General features: G+C 45.4%; 1 protein-coding gene across 1 annotated transcript; it reads right to left on the minus strand.

Moving 5' to 3' along the window:
- On the minus strand, window positions 1–2522 carry atf3 (activating transcription factor 3). Its single transcript, XM_041975963.1, has 3 exons — window positions 2335–2522; window positions 1350–1716; window positions 1–1248 (listed from the first exon to the last, which is right to left on the minus strand). The coding sequence occupies exons 2-3, from the start codon at window positions 1713–1715 to the stop codon at window positions 973–975; spliced, it is 642 nt and encodes a 213-aa protein (XP_041831897.1). The 5' UTR covers window position 1716; window positions 2335–2522; the 3' UTR covers window positions 1–972.
- Between the last annotated feature and the right edge of the window lie 12394 nt (window positions 2523–14916).

Here is a 14916-nt window from a genome sequence, read left to right on the forward strand (position 1 = left end):
ATTTCCAGGTTTTTTAATAAGTGCTGATTTTTACATTTTTCCTTGTTTCCTGTTTACTAACAAAACAACCTGATTCAGCTTCTACAGGACAAACAAACAAACAAACAAACAATGACAGCAGGGTCTACAGGTCCTGAGTGGTTGGTAGCAGCAGAGTTCCCCATGTTAGAGAACAAGCAGACAAGGTTGCTATAGCAACATCCAATCATACAGCAATCATTTAATAAATACATTTTTCTCCAAAAATCCCAGACATGCCAGACCAGTCTGACCAACCGGACCAGTCTGACCAACCGGACCAGTCTGACCAACCGATCCAGTCTGACCAACCGGACCAGTCTGACCAATCGGACCAGTCTGACCAACCGGACCAGTCTGACCAACCGATCCAGTCTGACCCATCGGATCAGTCTGACCAATCGGACCAGTCTGACCAATCGGATCAGTCTGACCAATCGGACCAGTCTGACCAATCGGACCAGTCTGACCAACCGGATCAGTCTGACCAACTGGACCAGTCTGACCAGTTCTGAGTGGATTACAGCAGTAAAAGGACAGAAAGTTTATCTTTCTGCTAGATTTTGGTGCTTCAGCGTTTCTTCTTGGCCCAGATTGTTTGTGATGCTTTAAAAAACCACAACATGATACATGTCAAGGTTAAGGTCACCGTCTTCATGTCCACCCGGCAGCTGCGGGTCCAGGAAGTCGTCCACCCGGCAGCTGCAGGTCCAGGAAGTCGTCCACCCGGCAGCTGCGGGTCCAGGAAGTCGTCCACCCGGCAGCTGCGGGTCCAGGAAGTCGTCCACCCGGCAGCTGCGGGTCCAGGAAGTCGTCCACCCGGCAGCTGTGGGTCCAGGAAGTCCACTTCCTGTCTTCTAGCACCCTGAACAGGACGATGGATCCACCTCAACCTCGGTCGGTGCTACGTGGATGAGTGGAGGTGGAGGGATGGAGTGTCTCAGACCTGGAGGGTCATAGACTGCTGGGACACTGAACGCTGTCCAGGGTCAGAAGTCCTCCGTGGAGGGGCGTGACTGAGGAGGAGAGGTTGTGGAGCTGTAAGGTGCTCTCCTGGATGTGCTGGATGAAAAGGTTCCTCTCGTCCTCGGGCGTCTGGCCGTTCTGGGCCCGGACGATGCAGGTGGGCCGGTGCAGGTTGAGCATGTAGACCAGCTGCTGCTTCTGCTGCTTCAGTTCTTCGATCTGAGCTTTCAGGTCGGCGTTGACGCTCTCCAGCTTCTCAGACTCCTAAAGAGAAGAGAGAGAAGGAGGCTCAGACTAATCAGATCCTCGACATGAGGCAGGTCATCAGGATCAGCTCAGAGGTCTCAGACTGATGGAGAACCTACCTTCTGCAAGGACTCAGTCTTCTCCTTCTTCTTGTTGCGGCACTTAGCGGCTGCAATTTTGTTCCTCTCTCTCCTCCTCTTCCTCCTCTCGTTCTCCTCTGGTGTCGCCTCTCTCCTCCCCCCGGTCCCACATGGCAGCTGCTCGAAGCCTCGGTCGGAGCTGGAGCTGGTGCCGTCTGAGCTCGGGTCGACGCTCAGCCCGTTGGACAGCCGCTTGGCCTGGATGGCGAGCCGGAGCTCGTCCTTCACCACGGGAGAGAAGTCGGCGAAGTCGTCCAGGGTGAGCGTTCCCGGCGGGGAGAGGCACGGGACCACGGCGGAGCAGCTGATGTCGGCCAGAGTCGGAGCCGAGTGCTGCAGCATCATCCTGGAGACCCGGGACACCCAGAGGGACACAGCCAATCAACACCTGGAGCTTCTGGCTCAGTTTTATACACAAATACTTTAAACTGGATCAGATGTGAGAAAACAAAGTGGGTAAAGTGAAACTGGGATTTACAGAGACGCAGTAAACTGTTGTCATGGTGAGCTGAGTCTGGCAGGTTTAGTTATTCTGCTGAGTAATGATCAGGAAATGCTTGTCATGCATCCAGGAAGGAGGGAAACTGGTTTATTCCCAGTTTAACTTCAGAAGAGAGAAAACCAGTTCAGCTCCCAACAAGTCAGAGAAAAATCATTTAACAAATAATTCACGTCATCGTCATTTCCTGTTACTGTCCAGCTGATCTGGCTGCTTTTATTTATCCTCTGTTGTCATGTATATTATGGGATGTCTTCCTGACTTTGGCGTCACAATGTTTGTGTTTACTAATAACTCAGTAAACACAAACACGTCCCTGCGTTTCGAGCCTCCAACACATCAAACACACAGAAAATAAAACTTTCATCGTTTCATTCAGTCCGACACAGAAGCGCGTGCAGCGTTGACCGCGTCCCGGGACACAGCGCGCGCTCGTGGACCGGGACCGGGTCCGCTTCAGCCTACCTGATAGGGCTCAGTAGGAACCGGACCAGGAGAGCCAGGAACCGCAGCAGAACAACCAGAAACCGGAGCAGGAGGATCCCGGTGTGTAAGAACGGAGCCGAACCGCCGCTGCTTCTCCTCCGGTGCCGCTGCGCGCGCCGCAGCTTTCGTTACGTTTCTGTCAGCTGGGTTGCATCACCCGCTTTTATAAGGCCGGAGGGGGCGGGGCGACGCTGGCGACGTCAGCGGAGGGAGCCTCGCGGTGGTGGAGCTAAAGATTGAAGAGGTGACATCATCCTATTTATAGACTGCGAGCCAGTGATGATGCAATCCAAAGCGGGACAGCCCCTCCTCTTCCTCGCTCCTCTTCCTCGTCTTCCTTCAGCTTGTCAGTATTTTCCTCCAACTCTTCTTCTCTATTTTTCGTCCTTTAACAAGTTTTTAACCTCCTTTTTCTATTTTCTCTCTTCTCCTCACTCATCCTGTTCTCCCAGACCATCCTCCTCTTCCTCCTCCCTGTTGTCTTTCTTTCATCCCTCCATCATCAGACCTTTACTTTCTCTTCTTTACCTCCTTTATTTACCACTATTATTCCTCTTTCTATCATCTTTCATCCCTCCTTTCCTCTGATTTCCATCCTTCCTACCTTTTCCCCCTACCATCTATCTTCATCGGTCTCCTTGATGTCCACCTTGACCCTCCTCTTCCTCACACTCAGACATCTTCCTCTTCATCAGCAGCGACCATAATCAAACTTTAACGTTTAATAAGAACCATCATCCCGCTGTTCCGTCTCCCGGTTCTGACACTGACTTGGATTCCTTATCTGAAAATATTTTCATTCAAAGTTCTCGTGAGTTCTGAAATGTTTCCAGGTTTTTCCAGGACCTTCCAGGTGATTCTTGTTCTAACATGTCTGAGGTTTCTGACTCTTTAGCAGGGATGTCAGACTCTGGTCCTTCAGGGCCGCAGGTTTTAGATGTTTCCCTCAGGGATGTCAGACTGGTTTCATTTCCAGCTAAAATCATCTCATATTGTAATACAGAAACCTCCAGTTTCAGCATAAATTCTTTCACTTTCAGCAGCTCCAGGATTTCTCATAAGTTAAGAAATGAGAAAACATCGTCATCAGGGTGAAGGTTCAGGGTTTCTCTGAAGATTGGACGTCTGATAACAGCTGACTGGGTTTTCCTTTCCAGGAAAGACTTGATGCTAAAAGCCATTTTCCACTGAGTAAATTCTTCAGGCTGTTAGTTGTAAAGCTATTATTCCATTACAGTCATTTAGCAGCCACTTTTATTTAAAGGGCCTTACGTGGTCAGGCAGTAGCATTATGGGTCTTGCCTAAGGACCCAACTTGAAGGTGTTAATATTCGTCCTCTGGGGACATGAACTCTGGTCTCCTACATGGGAGGCGAATGCTCTGCCAGGTGAACTAACCAGTTAATGATCATCACACGGATTTCCCTGCAGAGGAAACAAAAACCTGCTGTGACCTAATAAAAGATTAACCAACCAGGACTGAGATTTACGACCTGAAACTTGGGAACTGGGAAGTTTAGCAGGCTTGTCAGTTTTGACCAATTCACCTCTGGATCAGCTATGGGCGGAGTTTATTCCAAGAGCCAATGAGAGTGCGAAGGAGACACAACAGAGGAAAAATATCACCAACAAGGAGCAGAAAGTGATCTGTTGGTCAAACTTCTCAGAGAATCTGTGGAAAGGAAGGTCTTTACCAAAGGAGATTTAATTTAATAACCAGCAGATCGATGGCTTAACCTGAAAGATGGCTGGAAATGATCAACAATCCGGTTGTGATAAATATTCTGAAGTTGACAAGTCTATGAACAGCTTCTGAGACCAAAGAAACTTCCTACTGATATACATCCATTTATAAACCCTGTGGTGGACCTGGGAGGATAAAATGTGGGAAGTTAAAGGCCCCGTGGTCATGTTGGGGCCCCAGCATGACCCATTCTGTCTCCAGGAGCTTCATCTGAGGTTTTTAACCTTTCAGACTGACAGTCAGGCTAACAACTAGGCTAACAGTCAGGCTGACAGCTAGGCTAACAGGCTAACAGTCAGGATAACAGCTAGGCTAACAGGCTAACAGTCAGGATAACAGCTAGGCTAACAGGCTAACAGTCAGGATAACAGCTAGGCTAACAGGCTAACAGTCAGGATAACAGCTAGCCTAACAGGCTAACAGTCAGGATAACAGCTAGGCTAACAGTCAGGCTGACAGCTAGGCTAACAGGCTAAGAGTCAGGATAACAGCTAGGCTAAGAGTCAGGCTGACAGCTAGGCTAACAGGCTAACAGTCAGGATAACAGCTAGGCTAACAGTCAGGCTGACAGCTAGGCTAACAGGCTAACAGTCAGATAACAGCTAGGCTAACAGTCAGGCTGACAGCTAGGCTAACAGGCTAACAGTCAGGCTAACAGCTAGGCTAACAGTCAGGATAACAGCTAGGCTAACAGGCTAACAGTCAGGCTGACAGCTAGGCTAACAGTCAGGCTAACAGCTAGGCTAACAGGCTAACAGTCAGGCTAACAACTAGGCTAACAGTCAGGCTAACAGCTAGGCTAACAGGCTAACAGTCAGGCTGACAGCTAGGCTAACAGTCAGGCTAACAACTAGGCTAACAGTCAGGCTAACAGCTAGGCTAACAGGCTAACAGTCAGGATAACAGCTTTCAGTTTTTATCCAGTCTGATAATCTTTGCTCTTTATTGATTATGTAGCAAGAACAACTAACGGTTCAGTTATATAATTTAACTGATCAAGTTCAAGTTTATTTATTTAGCACATTTTCTGCAACAGCAGTTGCCCAAAGTGCTGAACAATAGAACAAAAACACTCCACAGTGGAAAATAAAACACTACACAATAAAACAATAAAAAAAAAACAATTAAAATAAAAACAAAAAACAAAATTGATAAAAAAAAAGATAAAATCAATAAAATAATAAAAACTAGAAAACTAAAATAAAATAAAACACAAATGTCAAGCTCAATTTTATTCAAATGCCAGCAAAGACGTAGGTCGTCATGATCGTCATTTTCAATAAATAAAGTTACAGCAACGGATACAAAAGCTGAACATGCTAATGTTAGATCATCAGCTGATCAACATGCAGGTTGCTTTTAATAAATATAGTTTTCCCACACAGGTGTTTCACCTGTACAGGTAGCCTTCTGGTGGCGTACTTATACAGGTAGCCTTCTGGCGGCGTACCTGTACAGGTAGCCTTCTGGTGGCGTACTTATACAGGTAGCCTTCTGGCGGCGTACCTGTACAGGTTGCCTTCTGGCGTAGGTGTAGTTTCTGGATGTCTGGCTATGAATTCTACTGAAACAGGTCCCTGGTGTGGGGGAACAGAAAGTAAAAGGCTGGACTCACAGACCAGAACCCAGACCAGAAATAAAAAACTGAAGCAAAAACCATTAACCATGAGAGCTTTAATCAGTCAGAGTGATTGGTTGCCATCCTTTCAGACTGAGGTTATGAAAGTGTGCATCTCCAGGTTGGCTTCTGGTTCAGGAATTTTTATGAGGAAACAGCTCGCTCTAAAATCCACTGGGTATAAATACTTTGACTATAGATCAATAACTTTAAAGATGATGTGTGAATGAAGCTAATCAGAGCTGACTTGTTTGTATCTTTATTTCTGGATATGAAGAAGACACAGACGCATATAAACAGAGCGGTGATGAAAGGTTTATGAGGACTAGGCGGCGATCCACACTGAAGTCACCAGCGACTATTAATACCATCTGATCACAGACCCGGATAAAGACCAGGCTTCCTGTTTCTGGGTTCAAGTCAGCATGTGACGTAGCGAGAGGAGAGGATAGTAAAAGAGAGGGGAGGATATAATAAGATATAACAAATATAATATAACGCAACGTAAAATAATATAATGTAATATAATATAATATAACATAATAAAATATAATATAATATATATACTGATGGCGGAAGCTGACATGCAAGGTGCCAACCACGGCCCATCAGTAGCAGTTAGTGGTTCGGTGTCTTACTCAGGGACACCTCGACATGAACTCTCCGAAACTAGATGAAAAAAGTATAAACTAGAAAAATAAAATAGAAACTAGACTAATAGAAACTAGATGAATAAAGCATAAACTAGAAAAATAAAATAGAAACTAGACTAATAGAAACTAGATGAATAAAGTAGGAACTAGACGAATAGAAACTTATCAAAGTAGAAACTAGATGAATAAAGTAGAAACTAGACAATGGAAACTAGACTAATAAAGTAGAAACTAGGCAATGGAAACTAGACTAATAAAGTAGAAACTAGATGAATAAAGTAGAAACTAGATAAAGTAGAAACTAGATGAATGAAGTAGAAACTAGATAAAGTAGAAACTAGATAAAGTAGAAACTAGATGAATAAAGTAGAAACTAGATGAATAAAGTAGAAACTAGATGAATAAAGTAGAAACTAGACAAATAGAAACTAGATGAATGAAGTAGAAACTAGATAAAGTAGAAACTAGATAAAGTAGAAACTAGACAATGGAAACTAGACTAATAAAGTAGAAACTAGACAATGGAAACTAGACTAATAAAGTAGAAACTAGATGAATAAAGTAGAAACTAGATAAAGTAGAAACTAGATGAATGAAGTAGAAACTAGATAAAGTAGAAACTAGATAAAGTAGAAACTAGATGAATAAAGTAGAAACTAGATGAATAAAGTAGAAACTAGATGAATAAAGTAGAAACTAGATAAAGTAGAAACTAGATGAATAAAGTAGAAACTAGATGAATAAAGTAGAAACTAGATAAAGTAGAAACTAGATGAATAAAGTAGAAACTAGATGAATAAAGTAGAAACTAGATGAATAAAGTAGAAACTAGATAAAGTAGAAACTAGATGAATAAAGTAGAAACTAGATAAAGTAGAAACTAGATGAATAAAGTAGAAACTAGATGAATGAGATGGTTTTATGTCGAGGTGAAAGTTAAATTTTCTTGGGCGTTCTGTCTGCAGGATGAATCAGACTCTGAACTCTGATATCAGATAAACTGAACTTATTTCGAAGCAGAAGTGAGCATTTCAGGTAAACCGTCTCCATGGCAACCTGCTCCGGTTGCTGCCGTCGTCGGCCTCCATCTCCCTTCCTGCAGCTCCTCTAACGGCTGAGACCTGGAGAAGCGGGGAGTTTCTGGAGGACAGAAAGTGGAAGTTCAGTCAGAGAAAAGTGAAAGTTGTTTTAGAATTAAAACAAAAAGCAGGTTTTCAGCTCATCGGCATCCTGAGATCCGCACGGAGCAGAAGCAGCTAGAGGGGATCTGCTGTGATGTAGTAAATATTTATTGAATTTGTTTTGAGGAATAAATCATTTTTAATTGTCTAGATTCTGTTTCTATAATTATTATCATTATGATATTATCATTATTATAATAATTATGACATTATCATTATAATTATTATTATTATATTATAATTATCATTACTATAATTATTATTATATTATCATTATTATATTATCATTACTATAATTATTATTATATTATCATTATTATATTATCATTACTATAATTATTATTATATTATCATTATTATATTATCATTACTATAATTATTATTATATTATCATTATTATATTATCATTACTATAATTATTATTTGATTGTTATTATTTACTCAGTTAAAAGGTTAAAATGTTTTGTGGGATAAAAACTCAATAAAAAACTTGGAATAAATTATATTTTATTCTTAACATGTTTTTTATGTTAATATTTAATCTTTATAAATTTATTATTTCATTTTCATTCAAATTTTATCTTATTCCCGGAACTGATGACATCATCCCTTCCAGGGCGCTACAGCTCTTCCTCCTTCTCCTCTTCTTCACTTTCTACTTCATCATGGCGGGATATCCGGGAATCCCCCTCCCCCCTCTACTACTGTAGCCTGTTAGGATCAGCTGATGTCCGACCGTAAACCGGAGCGACATGATGAAGGTCTGCTTCCGGAAATAATGATGATGATGATGTTTACTGTCAGAAAGCTGCTTTGCTTTGCCCAGTAGTTTCTTGATGAAGATGATGAAGAAGCTGAACAGAATTTAACTGGGGTGTTAACTGGTGGTGGTGTTACAGGTTTATCCCTTCAGGTTTCCATGGAAACCAGGACCAGAGTGAGGAAGCTCAGACTAAAACTGAGATAATAATGAGAGCAGCTCCACATGCGCGCACACGTGCACACAGTGAGGTGGCTGGTTCTGGTGAACCGGGTCATTGCTTCTGGTTCTGTTTCAGGCTGGACAGTCATCACTGTTTAGCACACAGGGGTCACTCAGCATCTTTCTATGGTTCTGACCCTGATACCGGACCGGCTCCAGTTCTGACCCAGATACTGGACCGGCTCCGGTTCTCACCCTGATACTGGACCGGCGGTTCGGACCCTGATACCAGACCGGCTCCAGTTCTGACCCTGATACCACACCGGCACCGATTCTGACCCTGATACTGGACAGGCTCCGGTTCTCACCCTAGTACCGGACCGGCTCCGGTTCTCACCCTGATACTGGACTGGCGGTTCGGACCCTGATACCTGACCAGCTCCAGTTCTGACCCTGATACCAGCACCGGTTCTGAGGGTAGGAACGTAGATCAACCGGTAAATCGAGAGCTTTGCCTTTTGGCTCAGCTCCTTCTTCACCACGACAGACCGATGCAGAGTCCACATCACTGCAGACGCCGCACCGATCAGCCTGTCCATCTCCCTCCATCCTTCCCTCACTCCTGAACAAGACCCCGAGATACGTGAACTCCTCCACTTGGGGCAGGACCTCACTGCCGACCCAGAGAGAGCATGCCACCCTTTTCTGGCTGAGGACCATGGTCTCGGACTTGGAGGTGCTGATTCTCATCCCAGCTGCTTCACACTCGGCTGCGAATCGCTCCAGTGAGAGCTGAAGATCACGACCCGATGAAGCCAACAGAACCACATCATCTGCAAAGAGCAGAGACCCAATCCTGAGGCCACCAAATCGAACCCCCCCCAACACTTCGGCTGCACCTAGAAATTCTGTCCATAAAAGTTATGAACAGAATCGGTGACAGTGGACAGTCTTGGCGGAGACCAACCCGTACTGGAAACGATTCTGGTTTACTGCCGGCGATGTGGACCAAGCTCTGACACCGGTCGTATAGGGACCGGACAGCTCGTTCAAGCGGGTCCGGCAGTCCCGGAGTACCCCCCACAGGAGTCCCCGGGGCACACGGTCGAATGCCTTTTCCAAGTCCACAAAGCACATGTAGATTGGTTGGGCAAACTTCCATGCCCCCTCAGAGACCCTGAAGAGGATGTAGAGCTGGTCCACTGTTCCACAACCGGGATGAAAACCACGCTGCTCCTCCTCAATCTGAGGTTCACCTATCCGACGGATCCTCCTCTCCAGCACCCCTGAATAAACCTTACCGGGGAGGCTGAGGAGTGTGATCCCCCTGTAGTTGGAGCACACCCTCCAGTCCCCATTTTTGAAGACGGGGACCACCACCCCAGTCTCCCAGTCCAGGGGAACTGTCCCCGATGTCCATGCGATGCTGCAGAGGCATGTCAGCCAAGGCAGCCCTACAGCATCCAGAGCCTTAAGGAACTCTGAGCGGACCTCATCCACCCCCGGGGCCTTGCCACCGAGGAGCTTTTTAACCACCTCACCAACCTCAGCCCCAGAGATGGGAGAGCCAACACCAGCCAACCCAGACTCTGCTTCCTCATCGGAAGACATGTTGGTGGGACTGAGAAGGTCTTCGAAGTATTCCCTCCACCGCCTCACAACGTCCCGAGTCGAGGTCAGCAGCCCCCCATTCCCACTGTACACAGTGTTGATGGAGCACTGCTTTCCCTTCCTGAGCCGCCGGATGATGGACCAGAATCTCCTTGAAGCTGTCCGGAAGTCATTCTCCATGGCCTCTCCAAACTCCTCCCATGCCCGAGTTTTTGCCTTAGCAACCGCCGAAGCTGCGCTCTGCTGATACCCATCAGCTGCCTCTGGAGTCCCACAGGCCAAAAAGGCCCGATAGGACTCCTTCTTCAGCTTGACGGCATCCCTTACTGCCGGTGTCCACCAACGAGTTTGGGGGTTACCGCTACGACAGGCACCGACGACCTTATGGCCACAGCTGCGGCTGGCCGCTTCAACAATAGAGGCACGGAACACAGCCCATTCGGACTCAATGTCCTCCGCCTCACCCGGGACATGGTTGAAGCTCTGCCAGAGATGGGAGTTGAAACTCTTTCTGACAGGGGACACTGCCAGACGTTCCCAGCAGACCCTCACAACACGCTTGGGTCTGCCAGGCCTAACCAGCATCCTCCTCCATCATCTGAGCCAACTCACCACCAGGTGGTGATCAGTTGACAGCTCCACCCCTCTCTTCACCCGAGTGTCCAGAACATGTAGTCGATCATCGAACTGCAGCCTAGAGTGTCCTGGTGCCAAGTGCACATGTGGACACTCTTATGTCTGAACAAGGTGTTCGTTATGGACAATCCATGACGAGCACAGAAGTCCAGCAACAAAACACCCCTCGGATTCAGATTAGGGGGGCCGTTCCTCCCAATCACACCCCTCCAAGTCTCGCTGTCATTGCCCACGTGAGCATTGAAGTCCCCCAGCAGAACGAGGGAGTCCCCAGAAGGAGTGCTCTCCAACACTCCCCTCTAAGGACTCCAAAAAGGGTGGGTACTCTGAACTGTTATTTGGTGCATAAGCACAAACAACAGTCAGGATCCGTCCCCCCACCTGAAGGCGGAGGGAGGCTACCCTTTCGTCCACCGGGGTAAACTCCATCATACAGGCGCCAAGTCGGGGGGCAATGAGCATGCCCACACCTGCTCGGCGCCTCTCACCGGGAGCAACTCCATAATGGAAGAGGGTCCAGCCCCTCTCAAGGACAGTGGTTTCAGAGCCCAAGCCGTGTGTCGAGGTGAGTCCAACTATATCTAGCTGGAACCACTCAACCTCACACACTAGCTCAGGCTCCTTCCCTACCAGAGAGGTGACATTCCACGTCCCTAGAGCTAGCTTTTGCAGCCGAGGACGAGACCACCAGGGTACACGCTTCTGGCAGCCGCCCAGCTCACACTGCACCCGACTTCTACGGCCCCTCCTGCAGGTGGTGAGCCCACTGTTGGGGAGACCCATGTCACCCTTTCAGGATGAGCCCGACTGGGCCCCATGGGCAAAGGCCCGGCCACCAAGTGCTCGCCTCTGTGCCGTTCATCCAGGCCTGAAATTCCACTCCAGATATAAGTTAGTTTTGTGTCTTGGATTTCAATTCTACATTTCAGTGAATTTTTGTTCTAGATTTCAGTTAATTTTTTATAGAGCTTCCAGCTAATTTGTTGCAGATTTAAGAGAACTTTAGTCATAAATTTCCATACATTTTTCTTCCAGGTTTTAGAGAATTTTGGCAAATTTTCGTGAATCCAACAAACTTGTGGATCCAGATTTCGGTGAATCCTTCCTTCTTGATCATCACTAACTCACTGTAAAAGGATCCATCTCGCTCTGCCAATTACTTCTTGTTCTTGTGGCTGTCGCCATGGCGACGCAGGCTGGACATCCACCTCCCAGCCACTAACAGACAGAGTGGTGCGCGAGCGAGGGAGGAACAGACATAAAGGAAGAGAAAGAGGGACGCTGGCGGAAGGGCCGCGTTCCATTTAGCGGAGTTCAGACCTGTCTTTGTTTCTTTATTTTCCAGCAGATTTCAGAAGGAGACAAAGATTCCTGAGATATCAGCTGTTTGGCTGTTTACATGTCCCTCCTATCTCAGAATCAGACTAAGAGAAAACTTTCTGGTTTCTGGCCTGAACTCTGAAGGGAATTGCCGTCGTCTGCAGTTTAGACCCAGATCTCATCAACAGGAGACGGACACAGGACGATGACAGGAGTTTAATGACCTAAACTGTGTGTAGGAAACCAGGCAGACAAGCCGAGTCATGGTAAGGACTGACAGACGTGCTGAGTCATGGTAAACACAGCAGAAATGCCACTCAGCATGACTCAGCGTGTGTGCAGTGTTTACAGTTTCCCAGCAGCTTTAGTCTTTTTCCTCCCCTCTTCTTAGCCGGTACAGAAACCTGATCCGGATTACAACATAATTCCTTTCCAGCTCGTCTCATGTAACTACGAGTCATTTCATCTCGATGCAGCGCTGCATTTCTGCATCGCCAGTGCATTTCATCACAAAGCCGTCACAGCTTATCAAATCTCTGGAGGTCACTCACACTTCTTTGGGGATAAGTAGACTTTTTAGTAAACTTTATAAACACATTTAAAAACATGTTGAACAAAGTGCTGTACATGTAGGAGAGGTAACCCAGACTAAAGTGCTTAAATGACGAAAGCTAACAATATGGACCTGGTTCAAGCTAGCAGCAGCGAGAAGAACCACGTTGATCCAGGTGAGGGAACTAATGCGATGAAGAATAACAGCTGGTCCACTCTGCGATGAAGGGCTTGTAGAAGAGTTCACAGAAGTAAAATGTTCTAAATTCTTTGTATGTTAAATAAAAATGGGAGCAGGACATCCTCCAGCTGTCTGCTCGGTTTTCTACGTGTAAAACACGACAATCTTCCACCAAACCTGAAGGCCGGAGGGAATCTGGAGGGATGGACATTCATTCCTGCTTTCTCACATGGCTTTACATCAAGTACTAAACTTCAACCACTGTGGGACAGGATTCTTAAGACTTGTGAGGATGTATTTGATATAAAGATCCCCAAGATCCTAATAATGTTCCTGGGATTGATACCTGGTGCCACATCTTCACCCAAAGATGTTTGTCTCTTCATCATGTTCCTACCTACATGTAAAGAGGCAGAAGAAACGGGGTGAAATGTGATCTTCCTGGCTACCATCAGAGGAAGCACGCTGTAACGAAAATACATGGAAAAACGGATTCTCTCAGGACTAAAGCAAGAACCCACACCAGAACTAGGCATAAATGGATCATGTACGAGAAAAACAGAGCCCAGTTCCCACTTTTCATGACACCAGATGAATAAATCTGCGATGCAGACAGGAACTCCTCCCATTCTCGCTGTGGGAAAGGTGTGTTCTGACATGTCTGTTTTGTATGAAAATGATAGTTTTGGTAGATGAGATGACATCACCCTTCTGATCAGCAGTGTGACCTCAGCTTGGAGCTTCATGAATTCCTAATGAGTCTTTTCTCTCCGCATCCAATCAGCAGACCTCTGCAATATAAAGTAATGAGGCCTGACAGCTCTCAACCAATCAAATTCCAGAACACAGATTGCTGCCTGGTGTTCAGAGGGAATCAAAAATGTAGATACAACCTGATACTGGATCATTATGTTGCCAGTGTCCACGAGGAATGAAGTGATGACAGAGGTATGAAAGAAGGGTGGAGGTGATAAAGACTGAGATTAAATGAAAAATCAGAGAGAACCAGATGATCTCAGAGTCTGAGTCAACCATGACTCATATCAGCATTTAGCTACCCTGCAACCAGAGCCAACCATGACTCGGCTAGATATAAACATTTAGCTACCCTGCAACCAAAGCAAACCATGACTCGGCTAGATATAAACATTTAGCTACCCTGCAACCAGAGCCAACCATGACTCGGCTAGATATAAACATTTAGCTACCCTGCAACCAGAGCCAACCATGACTCGGCTACATATAAACAGGAAGTGGAACAAACTGCCAGTGGAGATTAAACTTTCACCAAATGTAGACATTTTTAAATCCAGGTTAAAAACATTTCTTTTCTCATGCGTCTATGCATGAAATCTGCACAGTAACTTTTTTTAACTTATCTTGCTTTTAATCATTTTAATGTAACTTATTATTTTATTGTGATTATGTGTTGATGCCTTTTACTATTTCTAAATATCCGTAATATCTTTGTTTTATGTAAAGCACTTTGATCCTCCTACACAGATAAGCCCTGAGCTCCTTTCCACTGAGAAATAAAACCAATTTGCAAACTTTTTTAGCCAAAAAATTAAAACAATTAGGCAAAATATTAATTCCACACAGTCAAACAAGAAAACTAGTCTGTGTCTAAAACCCGGAAATAATTCTGATGTTATGTCGCAATTTAAAATGGTGAATTTAAAAGTCCTACAAGAAACAGTTTGGCATCTGAAATCAACAACATGCACTCTGGACATGATCCCATCCGACTTTTTAAAACCAGTTTTTACCTCAGTAGAAAGTGATCTCCTACTGATAGTTAACAGCTCACTGGCATCAGGCATTTTACCCAAGTCACTAAAGATAGCTGCTATTAAGCCTCCTAAAGAAAAGGACTCTAGACGCCTCTATAATGAACAACTATAGACCGTCTCTAACCTCTTTTATTTCCAAGATTATTGAAAAAGTTGTATTTCACCAGCTTCATGACTTTTTAAATGAAAGTGGAAATCTTGATAAATTTCAGTCCGGCTTCCGACCTCATCACAGCCCTGAAACAGCTCTGGTCAAAGTGTTAAATGACATTAGGTTGAATACCGATTCTAGTCAAGTATCAGTCCTGGTTCTGTTGGATCTCAGTGCTGCGTTTGATACTGTAGATCAC

Source organism: Melanotaenia boesemani, chromosome 22 (genome assembly GCF_017639745.1).
Source record: "Melanotaenia boesemani isolate fMelBoe1 chromosome 22, fMelBoe1.pri, whole genome shotgun sequence".
NCBI lineage: Eukaryota > Metazoa > Chordata > Actinopteri > Atheriniformes > Melanotaeniidae > Melanotaenia > Melanotaenia boesemani.

What these genes read in the sequence shown, in the direction of transcription:
- atf3 (XM_041975963.1), bottom strand. Translation starts at nt 1,715, where the DNA reads ATGATGCTGCAGCACTCGGCTCCGACTCTGGCCGACATCAGCTGCTCC. An exon ending in AGACTGAGTCCTTGCAGAAG is followed by an intron (nt 1,249 to 1,349) that starts GTAGGTTCTCCA and finishes TCTTCTCTTTAG; the next exon opens with GAGTCTGAGAAGCTGGAGAG.